At 39.9% G+C, this 24,195-nt stretch overlaps 1 protein-coding gene across 4 annotated transcripts in view; it reads left to right on the plus strand.

Moving 5' to 3' along the window:
* The window catches only part of RAB3GAP1 (RAB3 GTPase activating protein catalytic subunit 1), a 2,239,542-nt gene that overhangs the window by 1,877,271 nt on the left and 338,076 nt on the right, over nucleotides 1-24,195 (plus strand). For all 4 annotated transcript variants that reach the window (XM_044074944.1, XM_044074945.1, XM_044074942.1 and 1 more), the window contains 2 exons: nucleotides 635-731; nucleotides 818-921. In XM_044074944.1, the coding sequence (XP_043930879.1) occupies nucleotides 635-731; nucleotides 818-921 (201 nt within the window). The remainder of the gene's footprint in view (nucleotides 1-634; nucleotides 732-817; nucleotides 922-24,195) is intronic.

Raw genomic sequence — 24,195 nt, forward strand, 5'->3', positions numbered from 1 at the left:
AGTTTTATTCTGCTTCTGAGAGAAGGAAATGTTAAGGGTCAGGGTGTACTGTATGAAGTTGAGGAGTGGGAACAGTATTAACACAGGAAAGGCATAATGAAGCAGTGTTTAGAAGAGCTGAAATCTGTGCTGGGCAGTAAGAGCTAAACCAGTGAAAGTTTTTAAAAGACACAGATTTAAGCATTAGAAATATAGTTAAATATGTAGGCTAAATAAAATGAAGTAACTGAGTAGGCACAACCAGATGATTTGCTCAATTTTTACTGTCATTATAGGTTTCAGATAAATAGAAATATTAAAAGTAAATACAGTTTGTAAAGACTGCCTAGTGTGCCATTGAGTAATTGTACACATTTTTGTTATTGAAGCTACCAGTAATAATTAGTATGGCATGTTTTAAAAGGAATAGTTACAGCTGAAGACTTTCTTTTGCTGATACGAGTGATAAATGGGAACGTTCTGTGACTGGTGCCCTTTGAGTATTACTTGTTTCTTCATTTAATTCCAGCCATAGAAGGTCTCTGATAAAAGTTAGCTTGTGACAACATGGCTGTTTTGAGCAGTGTTCTGTAAGGCTGACACAAACTGTGATCTTTAAGAAGAAAAATAACCTTTTGTACTTTGCATCTCCTAGGTACTTCACTATCTGGCGATTCAAAAACCAGCAGACCTCACAAGGCACCTTTTACCTTGTGTAATTCATGCTGCTGTACTCAAGCTTAAAGAAGAAGGTAATGGTTTTCTAAATTCATAAACTTTGTTAAATATCCAAGAAATTCTTATATGTGTATATTTAATAGGGATTTTGTCTCAACAGAAACCATAGAAGACATTCCATCTGTAAGAAAGACAATTCAGCAGATTATTTCTCATTCCAGTAAAGTGCTTCGATATCAGAACCCAGAACAAAAGAAAGTAGAAGTAAGTTTTTGTTTCTCTTCTCGCTATCTGTTAATGTTTTGTTTCCATGTTCATCCATTCAGTCTCTTATTGTTCTGTCAGTGACAGAATAGCTTGTTGTTTAGGAAACTAGTTCTTCCAATTCCCAGTTATACATTTTAAATTATGATGCTTTTTCCATTGAGTTCTCTCCAAAGGATGCCCTATTTCCTCCCTTTTGGTCTTTTCCATACCAACTAAACATGTTCCGCAACAAAGTTTTTAATGCATCTTTTGAGTACCTGGAGACTTAGAAGCATCCTTCTCTGAATTTGCAAAATGTTGATTCTGTTTTGCCATCAATAGTGTTAAAATTCCTGGTGTCATATGGAAAAGAATGCCATCTTCACCATCATAGATATTTGAGATGAACATCGGAATCACATTTATATCCAGAGTACTTTTTTGGACAGTGCATTCACAGTTAACTGTATCTAACAACAAATTGAGATGTCCTGTATTGCAGGTGTAGGAAAGAAATGTGATAGTGGTTGAGAACACTAAGGTGTGAGCAAAGAGGAAAAGCACCATAGTGGTGTGGACTGAAATGGGATGTTCCATCCTCTAAGAGTAAGTAGGGTTAGGGCTTTCATAAATTCTGAATTAAGAAGAGAGGATCAGATTGGTATTTAAATAAGGAGAGTAAGTGTTCTTGTCCTCCCCTTTACCAACACAGAAGTGGGGGTGGAGGTGATGCAGTTAAAGGAACTACTGCTAAGCAGTGGCCAATGATGTACTAGTGGTTCAGAGATCCTGGGCCATGTTTGCAAACGTCATCTAGGACGGAAATTTGTGACTCTGGGAGAGTAGACTCCAACCTGATGGGAAGCTGAGTGCAAAAGACTGCTGAAATGGAAGAAAAATGAGGGGTATGCTTATGAAGATGGAAATCAGGATGTGAGTGTCTACATAAGGACCAGAAGAAAACTTGCCAAGGTGAGGCACACATCTAAAAGTGAAATAAGGAAGAAAGGGAGATTTGTGGGAGACCTACTACAAAGAGAGAAGACAGGGAAGAAACATATTTTGTGATATCACCCGGAAATATTTAAGGCTACACATAAGGCAGCGAAGAACTACATGAGCTAACAAACATCATTAGAACAGTTTCAGTTGTTATAGGCCACCACAGGGAAGTCAACTTGAGATGGAGTTACGGAAGAAGACTGAGAATTATGCAAGTAAGATCTGCATGATATACTGAAATACTGTGTCATAGTATAAAAAAAAAAGAACAGGAAATCTTGGCACTATTTTGAAAGGGGACATGTAGTCAGGAATGATGATAAATACATAGATGACAAAGAAACAGAGAGAGAAGGAGAGCTCAAAAGACTTCATATGGCATCAGGTGGGTAACCAGCCATCCCTTGAGCAGGTATAGAAAGAGTTCAAAGGGCTTAGTAAGGCACCTAGTTAATAAGCCACTCTCCTCCCAAATGCTGAGAGGATTGTTAGAGCTCTCAGATGTGCTCTGTGAGCCGCTACTTGAACAACTGCTGAATCTCTTCTTGGGGACAGGAAAGATACATACCAGAAAATTGATGGAAACATTTCCCTTGCATAGATGATGGTCTAGAAAATCAGTCATCCTTATCTCCTTAACAGAAAATATTCCAATTTTTTTTTTTTTTTTTTTTGAGGTAGGCTGGTAGAGTTCCTGAATGTAGTCATGTAGATGGTTAACCACACAGAGTCAGACAGTGGAGGATCCTATCAATCTAACGTTTTCTTGTTCTGTTCCCCTGCAGCTGCCAAGGGTATATGTGAGGAGTTTATCTGATGCTGTTAATTTTATTAAGACATATGTCACTGTGCCTGTCTAGTATTTCGTGGGAAAAAAGTATGACTGTAGGACTCAGATGTGTGAGTTGATAGCGAACTAGTTAGTTGATATGAGGTAGATTTGTGGCATGGAAGGAGAACTGTGAAATATTAAGTCAGTGAATATTGAGGCACAGGGTTCAATGTTGTGACTGGTCTTGTTCATTGTGTCTGTACCTGTCATCTTATTTTAAAAATGTTTTAGTAGATGGCTTAAGCTACCAAATCAGTATTTAGACTTACATAAATGTTCTGTGAATGGCTTGTCATTTTCAATGTCCATGATTGAGCAAGTTTTTGGGCAGTAAATACTAGTCAGACCAGACCTTTATTTGACTGAATGGTAGTGACCTTCTGAGTATTCAGCATGGATGATGTGAGGTATTGCCAGTTGTGCCAGGGAGAGTAGAGCAGTGCATGTGTAACATATGCTAGCATAGCTAGCTGTAGTTTTGTCAATAATTATATGTCATTTGAATATCAAACTGATTTGTATAGATGGTTGTGTTAAAAATGTATTTGTAAAGTTGCTTCTGTTAAAAATGTATCAGTAGTGGATCCTGCTTGATATAAAAAGAATATATATCTATGTTAGACTGTATTGCTGTAACTGACAAAATGTATATCTTTTAACAGAGGATACTGGAAGGGAAGAGGTTAAGCTCAGCCCAGCTAACCTCAAGAAAAATAGCCTCAAATTAAATAAATTGGTTTAGACTGTAAAGATTTTCTCTCACAGGTCTGAATGCAGCCAGATAACGGCTTCTTAGTTTCTGTGGGAAGGATGGAAGTGTTGGAATTGTTTTAGTTTCCAGATGCTATAATAAGCCTTAGATAAAGTTCTGTGTGTGTATTATGACGCATCAGTGCCAGATCCTGGCTCAGTTTCTAGTGAGGGGGTAGTGTGAGAAACCACAGAGTCAGGTGACCACATGTGATATCATTCTGTAGCCAGCACTGAAATTTTATATGAATACTCATGAAAAATGTGAGGTGTGCACTCAGTTTTTGGACTTAACAAGAAACACTCATCCATTTTCATCTTGCCTTGCTTTAGTAAGTAACTAAGGAATCGTAATTCTTTAGTCAGTTAGAAAAATATAGTGAGATTAGCTAAATGTAGGTTTTCTGTATCTATCTGTGTCTTTCCATCTGTGTTTTTTTTTTCTTTTTTATATTTCCGGTGACTTAAACTCTGGTGTTTATTGTAAATAGATATTCAATATTTTCATTTTTTTATTTATTATTATATATATATGTAAACCTTTCATTTTGGCTGGTCTTTTAGAAAATATTTAACCTTTGAGAGTACCTACATTTATTTAGTGGCACTGTGTCTCCATGTTCCTGAAAGTCTTGCTTTTTGGTTAAAGACTACCATTTGTATAAATATTAATTTTACTAAGCATAATTGGGTACCCTTGTAAGAGTCTTAAGGTAGCTGGTTTGGGTGTTCTGGTAACCTTATAGTCTGGGTGGAGGTGGTGGAGTGGGTAATCTATGCCAGCCTTTCCCAGGTGTGTGTGTGTGTGTGTGTTACTTGGAACAGGGACACTGAGAGCACTAATTTCACTGAGAGGGTGGTTGAGGACTTTTCTTGGAACACCTAGCTAAGGACTCAGCTCTGTAGTGGTGGGTAGGGAGCTTTATTTGGGGCCTGGGGAGAAAGCCCAGCTCCGGGACTGGAGTGTGCATTCCCTGTGTGCTGTTATGGAAAATTTTATTTGGTGCAGAGGGTTGCATCTGAAAATACTGTGTGTGTCTATTTCTTTCTCACTGTGAGGATTGAGGCTCCTTGATCACTGGCCCAGAGGAGAGAGAGAGATTACAGACCATTCTTTATATTTTCATCTCCTCTGTTGTAGAACACGTATATTTCTATAAGGAGGCGAAATTACAGTGCTGGTTCCTTTTAAGAGGGGGGGGGTAATAAGTCAGTATCAAACTACAGACCAATACTTATCTAAAGTCTTTGAGAAGTTAATCAAAGAACAGCCGACCAATACTTATCTAAAATCTTTGAGAAATTAATCAAAGAACAGCTTGTAGAATTTTTGAAACAAGTAAGATAGGAGATTTCCAGCATGGATTTAGAAACCTACAATCACTATTTTACTTGACTGGTTCTACCAAGCTTAAGATAAGTCTGAAGCAGCTAAGCCTTTATTTATAGCCATGTGTAAGGCTTGTGGTACAGTTTGCCATAGTTAAATTATTCACTCTGCTTCTTTTAGGTCTGGGAAGAGACACTGGGGCCAGTCTTATCCGTTGAAAAGAGAGTGTTGTACTATTATTTGTTTTTACTCAAGTTTCACTTCTGCTTACAAGGATCATTCTTGTCTCACTTCTTGTTTGCTTCAAGTGTGATGGTCAGACTTGCCTTCACATTTTGTTAGTTTACTCTAATGGTATTTTTCTTTTCTCAGCTAACACAAAACATGAATAGCTGACTGAACATTTGTAGAGTGGTTTTGATTATTTACTTTCTTGGGCTCTGACCATTGCTTGAAGATTTATGCCAACAAAATTGAAATAATGACATTATTTCAGTCCCATCATTATTATTTAGTGGATCAAGCTTGGGAACCAGTTAAATATCTTGGTGTTTGTTTGTTTAGGTGTCATTATTGGTTCTTATTTGTCATTTAAATAACATATTGACAAATTATGTGTTCAAATATTTCAGAGATTATATTTTCTATATGGGATAGCTCTGAGCAAAAACTGGATGTAAAACAAATCAAGCTGCTATACATGAATAAATAATTGCTGCATTCAGTGTAGGTTCACTGAGAAGATACAGCTTGGAAGTGGATTGCGTGATAATAAGGAAGAGGCTGAACATCCTGAGTATCCAGTAGATAAGATGGCAGAGCAGTGCAGCAAAGCCATATGGCTTGGAGTCCAGAGTCTACTGCACAGGAGGACAAATTAGAAATGGTATAGAAATTCTGGTAATGGAGAGTCTTTAGAATACAGTGAAGGATGTCATTAGAATTAGTGAAGGACCCTTATAATCAGACTCCAGTGGAAGGATAGGGAAGTATTCATACTCTCAGCCTATGCCCCACAGCAGGTTGTGATAGTGATGAAAAGAGTGCATTCACACAGCAGTTGCAGGACCTGCTAGATCAAGCAGGACAGCATGAACTGGTGTTGATAATGGGTAACCTGAATGCATATATCAGGACAGACAGAACAGGATATGACGACTGCCTTGGTCGACACTGGTGGGGCAACAGGAATAAAGGCGTGGCCATTATAGATTTCTAGCAGATGGCTTGATGGCGACCAGCATATGGTTCAGTAAGAGAGATGGTCACAAGATCTTATACAAGAGTGGCCAACATGCAACTCAGGTAGACGTCCTCATAGTGAGGAAAGAGGAGTGGGGTAGAATCAGTGTTTGCATAGTCAGCCCACAGTATAAACCACTGGTTGCCACAATAAGCTGCAAACAGTGATCAGAAAAAGCTCTAAGGTGAACAGAGACCAGACTGAAGACCTGGAAGTTGACTGCAGGGAATGCACAAAAATTGAAGAGTTACTCATGGCTTTAGCACCTCAGGAAGAAGAGGAAATAGATGGAGTTGAAGAAGAATGGCAGCACATCAAAACAGCATGTGTGAGCACTATAGAACAGGTATGTGACCAAGCCAGGGTATGGAAATAACGTACATAAGGAAAGATGGTGGTGGAATGCAAAAGTCCAGGAAGTCATCAAAAGAAAGAAGTGCAGGAAAAAGTTGGAAAGAGAAAAGGCAAACCAGGCAAAGAAGGAATACTGTTTGGCTAACAAAGAGGCTAAGAGAGGAGTTGCAGTAGCAAAGAGCAAGGCATTAGAGGCACTCTTAACAGCTTCTGGAAAGTGACTTAGTAGATGTCACAAAGACTCTATATCAGCTTGCAAGGCAAAAACAGAAAGATAAAGAAGGTAGTCAGACATCCTTCTTAAGGGATGCCAGTATCAGTCTGCTCACCAGCCCACAGGAAATCAAAGGGAGATGGAAAGAGTACTTTCAGCATCTTCTGAGTGAAGAAAAACCAACAGAAGCTCTGCTGCCAGAGATACAGCCTATGATGAAAGAAGAGGAGGAGCCTATCCTAGAAGTAAGAGCAGCACTATGGAAAATTAAGTCAGGGGAAAGCAGCAGGCTCAGATGAGGTCACAGGAGATATGATCAAGATGTTGGGTGAGTTAGGAGAAAAATGGATTCTGTGGGTACTAATAATAGTATATAGAGAAAGATGTATCCCAGATGGCTGGAGAACAAGCATACTAGTGCCACTGTACAAGAACAAAAGGGGTCATTCACAACTGTGGGCAGCACAGAGACATCAAACTCCTGCCACACTGCATGAAAGTACGCAGAGTGGTAGAAGGTAAGATGTGAGTTCAGGTTCAGGTCAGGATACAGCACAACTGACCCGATGTTTGCAGTGAGACAGATAGTTGAGAAGAACCGAGAGATGAGGGAGGAGTCCAATTTGCCATTCCTAGATTTGGAGAAAGCATATGACAAGGTCCTACAAAAGCTGATTTGGGCAGTTCTGCTGAGGTTCAAAGTCTCAGAAACATTGGTAGAATTAGTGCAAGCTGTGCACGAAGACCCTGTGACTTAAATACGCATAGTGTTTAGTCTCACAGAGGAGTTCCAAGTGGGAGTGGGTGTGCATCAGGGTTCATCTCTGAGACCACTGCTGTTTATACTGCTGATACATCAACAGATTGTAGGGGACAGATCAGCAAAGTAGCTGTATGCAGATGATGTGGCATTACAGGCAGACTCTGAACAAAAACTTCTGCAAAGGATAGAGGAGTGGAATGCAAAACTGAAGGCACATGAGATGAAATTATGGATAGATAAAAACAGTTGTAGTGGCAGCAAATGGTAAAACTGAGGTTGAAGGGAAAATAGTGGAATAGGTTAACAGCTTCAAGTACCTTGGGAGGGTTTGTGGAGGAAAAGGGAAGTTTGAATGAGGAGGTCAAAGACAGAATCAGAGGGGCTGCAGACAATTGGCACAGAGTGTTGGGGCTAGTGTATGACAGAAGAATGCCAAAGGAGCTGAAGGCTAGAGGTGATGGAGATGAAGCCAGAGATGGATGGGGGGGATGCACACTGTGGGACAGACAAAGAAATGAGAACATCAGAGCAGAAGCCAAAGTAGCTCCAGTTGCAGAGAACAGATTATGGTGGGTTGGGCACATATCCAGAAAAGCAGAAGACAATTTGGTGAATAAAATTTGAGACAAAGATGAAGAATGCAGTAGGAAATGAGGGTGTTCAGCCAAGAGATGGATAGATTGTATTAGAGAAGACCTGTGACAGTCAGGCGTAACTGTCAAGGAAGGTAGGAGAATGGCATTAAATTGAGAGAGATGGTGACAGTTGACACAACACTCTGACACCATGTAGAAAAAAGGGATTGATGATGGTGTCTTTCTACATGCGCAATGTGTGCAGAAGTCTAGAGACTGCTACTATAAAGGCTTTTCGCAAAATGCTGTTAATTTTTTTAAAACAGTTTATTATTCTGCTGCTGTTTTTGCCAAAGATGTATGCAAAAGTTGAAGTCTGCACAATGCTGTTTTGAGATTTGTAGCAAAGTTACCAAATGACACTCATTATTGTTTTATATTTAACATAACATCTGTTGTCTCTGATGAAAAATGTTGAGTGCCTGAGCATATTTTTATTGCGTACAATTATTCAGAAATGTGTTTCAATATCTTTTCTAAATGTATTTACTTTCTCAGTTTTCAGAAGAAAAAGATATGTAGCATTTGGACTGTCATATGTTATCAAAAAGGGAGGGCATAGGTGACTGCTAGAACTGTATTTAAATTTGTATTTTTTTTCTTTGTCTAGGTTGACTTTAAAAAAGAAACTTTTGAAATTCTGAATTATATTTTCTAACTGTGAGTGTAATTAATGTTTTTTTTTAAATACAGTTTTCCTTCCTATCTTTTAAAGTAGGTGTTTTATCGTGTGATGTGGAGGTAAATAAATTAAAGAACTATTCCATCATTGTACAACTTGCATCACCTTATTTCATAAGTCCATAGGTATTTACTTGGCAGTTGATCTGTGAGGATCTTAAAAAGCCTAGCCTTACATTCCCATAGTTGGTTTTAGGCCTTATATTGTGCATTCACGTAACCCAGAGATAGGCCGAACAAAGACAAATAAATGTTTCTCCTATCTAGGGTTGCCACCTTTCGTTGTGGCTAAACCTGGAGTAAGGCCACACCCACTCACATCACCAGTATCCACGCCCACCCTGCCCTTTCTCCCGCCCACACTCTGACCATTGTGTGACATCATCAGGTGGGGAGCACCCTCTTTTTCCATTCCTAATTCCTGCTTTCGACTGATTTACTATGCTTTTCTGTAAAAAAGTATAGTAAATCAGCCGATTTACAAACTCCGATAGTCTGTTTTCTTTTTTTGAAACAGAATACCAGAGTTTGTACAGTGTTTTCCGGACTACCGTAGAATCAATTTGATTTCCGGATAGTCCAGAAAAAAATGGAGGGGTGGCAACCCTACTCCTATCCATGATGGACAGCAGTGTCAAACATTGGATGAATTTGCAGTTGCCCATAAATTTGTCCCGAGTAGAGCATGAGATGTGCTTTGCTTTATGTGGAGTGGAAGACTGTTCCATAGAATTGGTATTTTGTGTAATACAAACCTGTCCCTCTAACATGTTTTATTGAGATTTCAAAATAGATTGTGATCCATTGAGCAGGTGCTTGATACCACTGGACTTGTGAAGGTGTAATAGAGCTAACAGAATATGGTCCATTGAAGCTCTCTATGCAAGCCAGAAGCCACTCACTAGACTGTGTGATACTAAGAAGTACAAGGCCTTGAGATGGTTTGCATATTTTTTTATGATTTAGGCCCTTAGATGTCATCATGATCTTTCCAGTTGTGGCAATGTTTGGACAGGTACATACTGAATACTCAATGATAAGCCTAATAAGTGCAGAGCACAGTGGAACAATTGTATACCTGGATCTGGACACAATTCCGTTAGATATAAGCCATGCAATGAAAAATTACTTCTTTACCGGAGTGGATATGTGGTGATCAAAGGTCATGGGATTCCAGATCCCAGACTACAGAATCAGTTTTCAGATGGGAGTTTTCAGTGTGATAGCTACAAGGGGAGTCTTGCTTGCCAAAGGATATGATTATGCACTTTTTGGCATTTAGCTTTAATCCATAGTTTTGACACCAGGTATTTGGTTAGGACAGGCCTCCTCTTGGGGGATCTTGGTGTCTTCTGTGGATATATTTTCTTTTGCTTTGTTATGAGCTGCTAATTCAAACCAGGTGTAATAAGAGTATATAAACATCAATGTAACTTCACAAGTCTTTCTAATACTGAAGCATAGAAATATTAACATCATATGATTGAAAGATACATCAAAGTTTTCCGTACCATATAAACATAGTTGCCATTTTATGCTGGTAAGTCCAATGAGAGCAGCTTGTTGACATTACAGAACTAAAACAGATGGAAGAAAAAGCATACTTTTTACTGGTTGACGTAATTATCAATATTCTAGCCCCTCAAATGGAAATGAAAACAACTATTTATAATTCCCCATCTTAATAGTTAATAGGACACTGCTTAAGCTCCATCATTAGCATACTTATAGGTTTAAGCTCATTACAAAAGTATACGAATATGCATTCACCACTTATTCATGAGTAATATGTATCCATGTAACAGCTCTGCATAAACTGCAATGACAATTTACTGTTCCACTGACATCTTCTAATAGTGTTTTTTTGAGCACAGCTATATCTAGTAATGTTGTGGTACATTTGCACCCTGTAGACTTGGAGTACATTTGTATCCTGCCACAAATGTATGCTGTAACAAAGGTATTTTGAGAATATGTTATTTAAACCCATGCATCATCAGGTAGAAATGTTCCTTCGTACCACTTATTCAACCATCTTGCAAGGTTGGAAGTTTGACTGTTTGCAACCTTCCATGTAACATATGTTTATTCACACCTTGAAGTTCTAGCATTGTTATTTGCACACAAGAGCTTACTCTGCTATCATTTATAAATACAATTATGTTCTGATTTTATCTGTTGTGTAATTTTTGTTATTAATACCATTCTTACACTTATGTAAACACCTTATGTCCTATTCTTAAAAGAAAATCCGTTACCTCCCCCAATTCATGTGTACTAGAAATAGGAAGCAAGTGAATTTCTTGTACATTTTTAGTGCTTTTGGTATTTGGCAGATTTTCATCGTACCTCAAGTATGCATATAACAGATGTTTTACAAATTGTGCACACTTAGGTTCATAGGTTCATACTAGGCTATCTGCCCAAGGGCATTTATAAGCCTAGCCCATAGTTATGTGGCTTTCGCCACCCCTTTAGTTTGAATAAAAACTATGCCTATCATTTTTCTGTGCCTCTGTCAAGCAGTGACACTGAAGTAATCCCTGGGGTATATCTGCGATCTCCCATCCATTGGTCAAGATTCCTCTTGAACAAGGCCAGCGAGGTGCTCTGCCTCACATGTACTGGGATTTTGTTCCACAGCATAGGGAGTCTCTGGGTGATGAATCTGTCCCTCCAGCACGTTCTGTTTATAACCGTGTCAAGGTTTAAGTCTCCCGCCCTTGTGGTTCTGAGGGATCTAGATTTTTTGAGGTGAAGCATATTCATCAAATCTGGGTTTGACATGGCCTTATATGTCAGGCACAGGTCACCTCTGAGCAAGCGGTATGAGACTGAATAGAGCTGGAGTTCTTTCAGTCGGGCAGCATAAGACATATTTTTGAGACCCTTTATCCTTTTGGTGAGGAACTTTTGGGGCCTTTCAAGCTGCAGCAGGTGTCTGGTCAGATACATTCCGAACGGGGCATTGTACTCAATCATAGGTCTAATGAGTGATGAGTACAGGGGACGATGACCTTCCTTGATCTAGATGTGAATCCCTTCATGATCAGGTGGGCGATATAGAAGGTTTTCCTAACTACTTTAGCAACATGAGTGTCAAACGACAGGCTACTGTCAACTTGGGTCCCCAGATCCCTGATGACTTTTTCTGTGCTCAGTGGATTGCCACCTATATGGTAGCTAGGGGTAACCTTGTTTTTCCCGAAGGGTATGACTATGCATTTTTTGGCATTTAACTTCAGGCCATGGCTCTGGCACCAGTTATCCGTTTCTGTGAGGCCCTTCTGGAGGATATCTGTGTCAGATGTGTTTTCGACTATGGCGCCCAGTTTGCAGTCATCTGCAAACTTTGTCAGCCATAACCCTCCTGTGTTTGCTTGTACTTCAGAAAAGTAGATGCCGAACAAGAGTGGACCCAGGACTGAGCCCTGTGGGACACCACTTGTGACAGGCTTTGAGTCTGACATGGCTCCAGCAACTCTGACCCTGTGGGTTCTGTCACTTAGCCAGTTTGCAACCCATCTTGTGATGTATGGGTTTACATTCAAGCTGATGAGTTTTTCGATGATACCTGAGTGGGGTATTGTGTCGAAGGCCTTTGCCAGGTCGAGGTAGGCTGCATGGACTGCCTTTCCCTCATCAATGGCCTTGGTGACTGTCTCGAAAAAGTCAACCAAGTTTAAGAGGCAGGATCTGCCTTTGACAAAGCCAAACTGGGTTGGATCCAAAGTCTGCAAGTTCCCTATGTCTTTATTTATGAGTTCCATTATGATCCTCTCCATGGCTTTGCAGATAAGGCTTGTCAAGCTAATGGGGCGGTAATTTCCAGGGTCTGTGGAGACACCGCCCTTATGCAGTGGGACCACAGTCGCCGTGCGCCACTCCTTGGGTACGTATCCTGAGGTGAGGCTAAGATTAAACAGCTGTCCTAACTGTGGGTTTAATTCCTCGTTGAGTTCATGAAGCACACAGCCGGGGACACCATCCGGTCCCATGGATGCTGTGTTTTTGCCTTAGTGAGGCAGTTCTCACCTGGGCATTGGAGATGTTTGGGGGGCTACAATCCTCTGGAATAGATATCTCTCCTTTTGGGGGGGGAGTTTGCACTGAACCTGTCAGCCAGTATGTTAGTAATGTGTGTAGGTTCAGTAATTTTCACATCATTTTGAACTAATTCTGAGCATATCTGGGAGTTTCCTCCTAGGTTTCTAACATAGCTAAAGAAGGCCTTATGATTGTCTTTAGAGTCCTTGGCGATTTTTCTCTCAAAATTTGCCTTGGATGATTTTATGAGAGCTCTTAGTTTTTTACTTATAATGATCAAAGGTGTCTTACCTTTCAAGGATTTTGCTCTATCTTGTAGTAGCTTCCTCCTTTTGTTGTAGAGCTTGTTTATGGCTGGGGTCCACCAGACTGGACGCTTGCCTTTGGTACAGAGAGTCTTAGTTTTGTTTGGGATTGCCTGATCCATGCAGTCCTGTAGGTGCTGGTAGAAGGCATTTGTAAGTGATTCAGCGGTTTGAGTAATGTTTACCACTGGCTCAGGGGCCTTAAAGGAGACCACACTAGTTTTAGAAGTGTGAAATCGGCTTTTGAGAAGTTTTTCACTTTGGTCTTTTTGTTTCAGGTGGGGCGGGATGAGGACCTCCAGCGAGATTAGTTTATGATCTGATCTCACCAGTGAGGGTATACTTCCGGTGTTGAACATTTTGATCCCATGTTCGTGATGATGAGATCAAGTATGTTTTCTCCTCTTGTGGGGATGGTGACTAGTTGTTCCATGGCATTTGAGTTTATGAACTCCAGGAATCTTTGGGTTAGAGTGTTCGGGCTTGAGTAGTGTTCCCAGTCTATATTAGGGTAGTTGAAGTCACCTAGTATGATGGTGTTTGGAGATACATTTATCCCTCCAATGTTTTCAGGAAGGCCATGTGAGGTTCCTGAGTTTGAGAGGGTGGCCTGTAACATGCTACAAATTGCAGAGCAGTCTTGCCTATGGTTAATTGCACCTGGATGGTCTCCGATGCATCGTGCGTTGCCACCAACCTTAAGGTGTGGGTGTCCTTTATGAATATGGACACCCCCCTCCTTTCTTGGTGTTGTCCGGATTTTGGGGCCAGAGCATGATATGAGGTGAAACCTGTTAGTGCTGGGGTGCTCTCAGGAGCCTTGAACCAGGTTTCTGTCACAGCACAGACATCGATGTTCTCCATATTGAGAAGGGCCTCGAAAAGTGCATCTTGAGATTGAGACTTCGGGCATTGAGCAGCATTACCCTTAGTTTTTTTCCTTTTTGAGGTCCTAGGCTGGTAGGCTTAGAACTTGAGCCTTGCCTAAAAAGGCACTATGGGGTGGCAAGAGCCTTTGCCAATATCCGGAAGCCCAGGGTGACAGGTGCAAGCCGTCCCTCATGAAGCAGCGGCGTGGCTTGTCCAGCATGTCATCCCAGGCAGACAGACATTGATCCCCTTTGAATGACACCAGAATTTAAGCCAATTATTAAAGCTGATCATCTTATCACTGTATTGTGGCATCATTCTAGGTGAAGGTAGGATACTGCTCAAGGTCAGGGTCATACCTGCCTGGGCTACATAATCAGAGAGCTCCTCGATGTCCCTTTTCATGTAGTCCAAGGAGGTACGTCTCAGGTCGTTGACACCAGCGTGGACAATGACAGAGTCGCACTTGTACCTGCTGTTGAGAGACCTGAGTGCTTGCGTTATGTGGCGGATTCTAGTGCCCGACAGGCAGCTTACTGTGACCTTCTCCTTACTCAGTCTGGTGAGCGGGACGTCAGTGTGTCTCACTATGGAATCACCAATGACAAGTGTGTCTGGCATTTTGTTTGGCCTTAAGGGCTGTGACTGTTTGACACTCTGACTGTGTGGTCTATGTGTTGCATGTGTTGGGTCGTGAGGTGGTAGTTGTTTGGGTGTCTGCTTTGGTGGCCTCTGCTGTTTTGGTAAATTTTTGATCAGAGCCTCCAGTATGTCTTTGTGTGAGTATGTGTATGATTTGAAGTTGTGATGGTACCATGTGTGACTGGGTATGTATTGTGTGTGGTTACCTTCTCCTCCTGTTTGGTCTTGCCAGTCCTATGTTGAGAGAGCTCAGCCTCCAGTTTGGCCGTATAGTTGCATCTCTCATGTATTTGTGTTTTGTGGGAGAAGGAGAGGATTGTCTGTGTACATGAGGCAATTGTAACATTGCCTCAATATTCCCAGGTTCACCAGTTGAGCTGGAGAGGACACTAGCAACTGATCCTCGACATACTAGAAGTAGTAGATAAAGAGACTATCAAAGGACTCCGGGGGAAGTGGGTTTTAGGCTGGTGGGGTACTATCTATAATAAGAGTGCTTTATCAAGGTGCAAGTACTGTAGGAGTAAGTGCTAGGCTTTACAGATAGAGAATAGTCTACTTGGGAATTAAGTAGAGATGAACTTTTCAGTTATAGGATATGCTGGTTAGATCAGCAGTACAGCTCGAGGAAGGTAGTTCTAAGGGAAATTTGAAGAGTGGAATTTAGATGGCCCGAATAGTTTAACCGCTGCTCTTGTGTGCAACAGTGGCAACTCAGCTAACGCGTTTAGCGTGTTTTATAGCAGGGGCTGAAGGGAGCTAGGAATTGGCCCAAACGACCAATGGACTACTAGTTTCTGGCTGAAACTTCACCAAATCGGACAAAAGGCGCCAGTGCTTCCACTTCCACTGGTAAGCAAAGAAACTTCCCTCCTTCCTAATAAGGCAATGGATCAGTAACAGGAACTAAAAACAAAGCCCAGGGATCAGCAACTCTGAAACTGGACTACTCTAGTTCAGTAAGGCGGGAAAACAAGAGATTTTTTTGTTTTATTACAGAGATAAGGAAAAAACAGACAGTAAATGCTATAAATGCTGTAAATCGCTAGCGCACTTTAGTGTGTAGCCTACAGAAACAATTTGCAACAATTAGTAACTTAAAGTGCATTAAACAGTGTAAAGTGCAGAAATCACTTAAAGTAGCAGTAAAACAGGCGAAATGCAGTCGCTAGCTTAATAACAGTGGGAAAGCCACAAAAAATACTTATATCTGGTAGAAAGTCACTCTTTTAGCTCTCTGCTGCTTGGATCACTCTGCAGGCCACCACGAGGATCTGTGCTGAGTTGGTACAAGCTGGAAAACGCGTGTTTAGCGTGTTTTATAGCAGGGGCTAAAAGGAGCTAGAATTGGCCCAAAACGACCAATGGACTACTAGTTTCTGGCTGAAACTTCACCAATTCGGACAAAAAGGCTGCTCAGTGCTTCCCACTCCCACTGGTAAGCAAAGAAACTTCCCTCCTTCCTAATAAGGCAATGGATCAGTAACAGGAACTAAAAACAAAGCCCAGGGATCAGCAACTCTGAAACTGGACTACTCTAGTTCAGTAAGGTGGGAAAACAAGAGATTTTTTTTTTTTTTACAGAGACAAGGAAAAAAACAGACAGTAAATGCTATTGGACTTCCCAGTCCAAACTTCATTAATTCGTTCATTCATTCAGCCATCTTTCCATTCTGATTGACTTGATGTTTAATTTATGCATTAAGGCTCATTTATTGAAGCTTGCAAGCATATGCTTTTGTCTGAGGAAGGGAAGTCATTGAATTTCCCGAAAGCGCTCACGTAATAAAGTGTCTGTTTGTTCTGCCTGAAGCAACTAGTCCTGGTTTTCGTTTATTCAGTTTAGAGAGTTTGTACAGTGTTTTCCGGACTACCGTAGAATCAATTTGATTTCTGGATAGTCCAGAAAAAAATGGAGGGGTGGCAACCCTACTCCTATCCATGATGGACAGCAGTGTTAAACATTGGATGAATTTGCAGTTGCCCATAAATTTGTCCAAATTACATTTGAGTAGAGCATGAGATGTGCTTTGCTTTATGTGGAGTGGAAGACTGTTCCATAGAATTGGTATTTTGTGTAATACAAACCTGTCCCTCTAACATGTTTTATTGAGATTTTAAAATAGATTGTGATCCATTGAGCAGGTGCTTGATACCACTGGACTTGTGAAGGTGTAATAGAGCTAATAGAATATGGTCCATTGAAGCTCTCTATGCAAGCCAGAAGCCACTCACTAGACTGTGTGATACTAAGAAGTACAAGGCCTTGAGATGGTTTGCATATTTTTTTATGATTTAGGCCCTTAGATGTCATCATGATCTTTCCAGTTGTGGCAATGTTTGGACAGGTACATACTGAATACTCAATGATAAGCCTAATAAGTGCAGAGCACAGTGGAACAATTGTATACCTGGATCTGGACACAATTCCGTTAGATATAAGTCATGCAATGAAAAATTACTTCTTTACCGGAGTGGATATGTGGTGATCAAAGGTCATGGGATTCCAGATCCCAGACTACAGAATCAGTTTTCAGATGGGAGTTTTCAGTGTGATAGCTACAAGGGGAGTCTTGCTTGCCAAAGGATATGATTATGCACTTTTTGGCATTTAGCTTTAATCCATAGTTTTGACACCAGGTATTTGGTTAGGACAGGCCTCCTCTTGGGGGATCTTGGTGTCTTCTGTGGGTATATTTTCTTTTGCTTTGTTATGATGCTGCTAATTCAAACCAGGTGTAATAAGAGTATATAAACATCAATGTAACTTCACAAGTCTTTCTAATACTGAAGCATAGAAATATTAACATCATATGATTGAAAGATACATCAAAGTTTTCCGTACCATATAAACATAGTTGCCATTTTATGCTGGTAAGTCCAATGAGAGCAGCTTGTTGACATTACAGAACTAAAACAGATGGAAGAAAAAGCATACTTTTTACTGGTTGACGTAATTATCAATATTCTAGCCCCTCAAATGGAAATGAAAACAACTATTTATAATTCTCCATCTTAATAGTTAATAGGACACTGCTTAAGCTCCATCATTAGCATACTTATAGGTTTAAGCTCATTACAAAAGTATACGAATATGCATTCACCACTTATTCATGAGTAATATGTATCCATGTAACAGCTCTGCATAAACTGCAATGACAATTTACTGTTCCACTGACATCTTCTAATAGTGTTTTTTTGAGCACAGCTATATCTAGTAATGTTGTGGTACATTTGCACCCTGTAGACTTGGAGTACATTTGTATCCTGCCACAAATGTATGCTGTAACAAAGGTATTTTGAGAATATCTTATTTAAACCCATGCATCATCAGGTAGAAATGTTCCTTCGTACCACTTATTCAACCATCTTGCAAGGGAGGAAGTTTGACTGTTTGCAACCTTCCATGTAACATATGTTTATTCACACCTTGAAGTTCTAGCATTGTTATTTGCACACAAGAGCTTACTCTGCTATCATTTATAAATACAATTATGTTCTGATTTTATCTGTTGTGTATTTTTTGTTATTAATACCATTCTTACACATATGTAAACACCTTATGTCCTATTCTTAAAAGAAAATTCGTTACCTCCCCCAATTCATGTCTACTAGAAATAGGAATCAAGTGAATTTCTTGTACATTTTTAGTGCTTTTGGTATTTGGCAGATTTTCATCGTACCTCAAGTATGCATATAACAGATGTTTTACAAATTGTGTACACTTCCCAGTCTAAACTTCATTAAGTTAGGCGGGTATCAATAAGATCTTTCAGTGAGTTAGGAGTAAGAGGCTTAAGATAGATATCACTTGGATTAGCTTTTCAGTTAGGATTGGTTAGACAGCTCCTCGGGGTGTCTGGATTTGAGGTAATTTTGGCTTAGTTTAACGCATCCTGGTGTAAAAGGATAAACACAATGCTTAGCGTGTTTTATAGCAGGGGCTGAAGGGAGCTAGGAATTGGCCCAAAACGACCAATGGACTACTAGTTTCTGGCTGAAACTTCACCAAATCGGACAAAAGGTTCAGTGCTTCCCACTCCACTGGTAAGCAAAGAAACTTCCCTCCTTCCTAATAAGGCAATGGATCAGTAACAGGAACTAAAAACAAAGCCCAGGGATCAGCAACCTGAAACTGGACTACTCTAGTTCAGTAAGGCGGAAAACAAGAGATTTTTTGTTTTATTACAGAGATAAGGAAAAACAGACAGTAAATGCTATAAATGCTGTAAATCGCTAGCGACTTTAGTGTAGCCTACAGAAACAATTTGCAACAATTAGTAACTTAAAGTGCATTAAACAGTGTAAAGTGCAGAAATCACTTAAAGTAGCAGTAAAACAGGTGAAATGCAGTCGCTAGCTTAATAACAGTGGGAAAGCCACAAAAATACTTATATCTGGTAGAAAGTCACTCTTTTAGCTCTCTGCTGCTTGGATCACTCTGCAGGCCACCACGAGGATCTGTGCTGAGTTGGTACAAGCTGGAAAACGCTGTTTAGCGTGGTTTTATAGCAGGGGGCTAAAAGGAGCTAGGAATTGGCCCAAACGACCAATGGACTACTAGTTTCTGGCTGAAACTTCACCAATTCGGACAAAAGGCTGCTCAGTGCTTCCCACTCCCACTGGTAAGCAAAGAAACTTCCTCCTTCCTAATAAGGCAATGGATCAGTAACAGGAACCAAAAACAAAACCCCAGGGATCAGCAACTCTGAAACTGGACTACTCTAGTTCAGTAAGGTGGAAAACAAGAGATTTTTTTTTTTTTTTTTTTTTACAGAGACAAGGAAAAAAACAGACAGTAAATGCTATTGGACTTCCCAGTCTAAACTTCATTAATTCGTTCATTCATTCAGCCATCTTTCCATTCTAATCGACTTGATCAGTACTTATTATTGCTGATCATCATCATCATCAGTGACATCATGCAAAAGAAAAAGACATTCTTCATAACCTTCATTTTACTCTCTAACAGTGTCACCCCTTAAAGCTCTGTTTTCATCATTTACACACATAAAAGTGTCACTATGTGAATTGTCACTGACTGCTTTATCAAACGTTATATATGAACATATTGTAAACTTACTATGTATCATTTTTAGAAAACAACTTCATTCACATCTGTTAAAACTTTTTTATGGGTCTGCACTGTATCATTTGACTTTCCTAGACACTGGCAGAGTACTAGCTGTAGCATATGTTTCCATAAAACCTCACGTATTAAACCTAGTAATTATTCATCTCTGGCGATAATTTGTGCTCTTAAACCAGTATGCATCAGCAGCAAAACAGCCAGTCCTCTTTTTTTTTTGCCTGTTATGCATTTTAAAAGTTGACATGCTACCTGTCTAATGATCTTGATTCTGAGGGCAAAATGGCAGAGATGTAGCAGTTCTGTGATCCTTCAGTACTGCAGTAAAAGCTTGTTTTCCGTCTATATCTCCTGCATTTTTGAATGGCTTCCACAAGCTTTATACATCATTGAAATGATGCCTGCAAATAGTCCTGCTCAACATACACAGGTAGACCAGCAACTGCAAGTTGCCTTTCTAGTTACCATAATGACTACAAAACAGGTTTCTTTTCATAACATGACAAACAGTGAATCTAAGTAACACTTGATTTTCCCTAGTGTTTATCAGTTTCAGTTATTTTCAGTGCACCACTTTTTCAGTCCTCTGATTTTTTTTTTTTTTTTCATAAAACCAGTCTGCTGCACATTCTTCATTTTCGCATAGTGCATGAAATCCATGTCTTCATCTGATTCTAACATTCCTTTCAATTTTGTATTTTACCTGTGAGGTTTATCCAACATCAGACTAAACTGCTATCCTGCCACATCATTCCTTTTTTTGCAAATCTTTATGTTATATGCAAGTGCCGTGTCTCAGTACTTTGTTATATACTTGTGGGTCATAGAAAGTCATTGATCCTTCAGGAATTCAGCATTATCTACTGCATTTACCTGAAGTTGCTTCCCATAACATAACCAGTCAAAAGTCTTTTTGAAACTTCTCAAATCTCTTCCAGTATCCTTGGAACTTCTTTCACATTAAGTTGAAATAGCTCATTTGTATGAACATTACATCTTTTTGTTTTGAAATGTACCTCTCAATCTGTGGCAACACTCGTGTCTTCCTCCAAACTCATGTTTCTACTACAGTTCATATACATTTCATCATTACATGCTGGATGATGCCTGCCTATTGTTAACTGCCTATTGTTAATTTTGCCTAAAATAACTTAAAAAATATGACCTAATTTGTACCAGATGTACAGAGTGACCCAGGGAGGAACATTGTTATTCAAATCACCCTTTTTACTTTCCTGATGTCAATCACACCAGCCCACTGGCCTCTTTTAGGTCCTACTTTCTTCACTACTTTTTTTGTTTTTGTGTGTGTGTGTGTGTGTGTGTGTGTGTGTGTGTGTGTGTGTGTGTGTGTGTGTGTGTGTGTGTGTGCGTGCTACTTTGTAGTTGTCTTAGTCAGGTAACAGGGAGGCAGCACAAAGCATAGCCTTGAGTCCCTTGAGAAGGAAAGTCCTTTGTCTATCCAGTTTCCCTCTGTCAGCTGGTCATCCAACATTAGACCACTAATTCATCTCATGTTGCTAGTTAAATAGGTGGAAGTCCTATCACAGAGCTAGCAAGCCAACTAGCATGCCAGCTGTCGTACTCCTGCTTACCTAACTAGATAGCCGGGATCGGTCACCACTGAAATCAAATCCCTTACCACATTCAAATGTTACTTCTCCTTGGGATTACTGCTGTTGTGGCAATACCCTAACATGTCCCTTGGCTGAATGGGTTCTGACTCGTCAGACAGGAAGGCTTTCTAACCACTAAACTCTACAGTGTTCTACAACCAATGAGTGGAGTGAATGTGTAGCAACTGCTTATTTGTTGGTTGTGCCCTAAGCCTTGACAAGCTGGGTTTACACCACATATGTGAGCATGCAGTGAGGCATTGTGAGAAGACTGCTCCATTTCTGTGATGCTGTGCAAACCAGTTTCCTGTCCATATGTTACAGGTAGTCATCTCTTATCTTGTTTCTCAGTCTGCCTCATTAGCACACAATGGATGCTACCACAGATGCTTTTCACCTTCCCTGTGTCCCCCTGAAAGAGGCAAACAGCCATTGTCTTGGCATTCTTATCTACCCCTGCCACTAATTGAACTCAGGTTGTTTCTGTTATAGTCAGGGCTTCATCTCTGTTGTGTCAAGAAGCTTGTCATAGTTACTAAAATATATAAATACAAAAATAGTCTGACATTCACATCTGAGTGAAGCTGTACTTGCACTGTACATAATATAAAGAAATCCAAGCAGCCAGAGTTAAAAGCCCTAAACCTTCATTAGCAGATAAACAAGACATGTTGGTATGATAGCTTCATATTTCTGCATATCCCCCAACTTTAGAAAAAAACTTTTACTGTGTGTCAGGCAAAGTAGCACCCTTGCCACCTTCAGGATAAACCCAGATAATTGGATGACCAGCCTCAAATTCTCCCCTGGTTTGATTTATGTTGTCTTCCTTAAGGCCAAAATGAAATTTTGAATATGGTGTATTGGGTAGGCTCGTAAGGGTCTGTGACTGAGTGCTTAGTACTTTCCTGTAGTCCTATGAACCTAAGAGGTAACTGCTGTTTTTACTTGCTGCATGGGCATTACAAAATGTTCATCAGCTGTGGATGTGCAAAGGAATCGGAGTTGTGTTACTTTTTCTCAGTTAAGTTTATGCAGATCTGATTAATGGGTTAACTTTGGCTTATTGTGGTTGCCAATACTTAAAAATGTAGAGTATCACTATTGCACAGTGAATTTATTTGAATAAGCACATGGATTTGCCTCTCCATGTAATGAAGGCTTGGGATTCCTGGAACCTGCCAAATTTTATACAGCTGCCCTCTCCTTGGACATGAAATACAACCTTCAGTGACCACCATCCTGACTTCCTTCATCTTGGTCTGTTCCCACAAAGATATCATATTTGGACACATCTAGTTGTGACATCACTTTTTGCCACACCTCCTGTCCCATTTTGGACATCTGAAAAAGTGGCGACCCTAAGTAAGTGGCAAAGATTGATCTTAGTACACCGACTTAAACTTATAAATGTTTTGTTACCGAGTTGATTTCTGAGTTTGGTTCCACCCCTGTGGGTTATGTTTATCTGAATGACAAAAGTTAACCTCACTCTACCTAGGAGCTCTGTTGATTAGTGTTTGTGTAAAATCTGAGCTAGAGCAGCCCTAAGGGGAAGGTAGTAACCCAAACACATTTACTGTTACAGTTTTTATTCAGAGATAAAAAGAACGGCAAGCGTTTTCACCCGTAGGCTTCATCAGGCCATTAATAAAAATCAGTTTTAAACGGTCGTTTTGTCGATCCATTGAGTTATATAAACATTTGATGAAGTGATAAACTACTGGAAAGCTGCAATATATGCGAGTAGTATTGGATGTGTTCACAGCAACGGAGTGGATTTATTGACCAGGACGTGTAACCAGGGACTTATTGGAAGTATTACTTATTTTTAACTGTTGCTACATTGTTGCTACATTGTCGCTGACATTGCTTACAATTTTGGCTATCCTGCCGTTTCGCTGCCCCACTTTTACATTTGACATTTATTTGAGCTCTAAAGGGGAAGCGTTTCAAGCAGCCAATATTTGTTTTATATTTTTTATAATAATATATTTGAGTTTAATAGCTATCTGTTTAGACAGTTAGTTACAAGGGACAGCCATGGGGGCAGCATTTGCCCCTACTTACGTGAATATATTCATGGGATACTTTGAAAATCAGTGCATCTATATTAGTGAATTCTGCAAAAGGCATGTAGTCAAATATAGATTTATAGATGACTTGATTTTTATATGTGAAGGTGGACAAAATCTAGTCAGAGCATTTACTGACAAACTGCATGATAATGAAGTAGGGGTCAGTTTTGATGGATTACAAATGGGTGATGAGGGTCATTATTTAGATGCAAGTATAAAAGGTAAGAAGGGCACTTTTCTTAAAACAAAAATATATAGAAAGTTTTTAGAAATAAATTTTGTTTTACATGGGGCCAGTTGTCACCCCCCCCACACACACACACACTATGAAGTCTATTCCATAAAGAGAATTTCTCTGGGTAAAAAGATTATGTAGTGACCCGATAGAAATGGAGAGGAAAATGAAAGAAACTTTTTTCAAGTTTTGTAATAGAGGAGATCAAACAACAGAAGTAGAAAAGGGGTTGGAGAGGGTGATTAATAGGAACCAGAAAAAAAGGTAGTGTACAGAGGAAGAGAAGGAGTAGCAGTAAACAAGAATGTATATACTTTACGTCAACATACTCTGTATTTTCAGAGGTTGTAAGAGAACAAGTTAAATATCTGTGGACAGGGTTGAAAAGGGAAATTGATTTCTTACAAAATAAGAACATCAGCTTCTCCTTTAGGAGAGTAGAAGCATAAAAGACTTTTTAGTCCATGTGAAGTTCAGTATGCCCACCACTAGGTTAGTTTTGTCCTTAGATATGGTGGGAACATCTTCATGTGGGAAATGTAGTATATGTAAGTTCATAGTGAAGGAGTTCACACACATTAATGGAAAAGAATTTCAATCAAGAGG

The sequence above is a fragment of the Protopterus annectens genome, chromosome 6.part0 (assembly GCF_019279795.1).
Source record: "Protopterus annectens isolate FY-2018-M chromosome 6.part0, PAN1.0, whole genome shotgun sequence".
Taxonomy (NCBI): Eukaryota; Metazoa; Chordata; order Ceratodontiformes; family Protopteridae; genus Protopterus; species Protopterus annectens.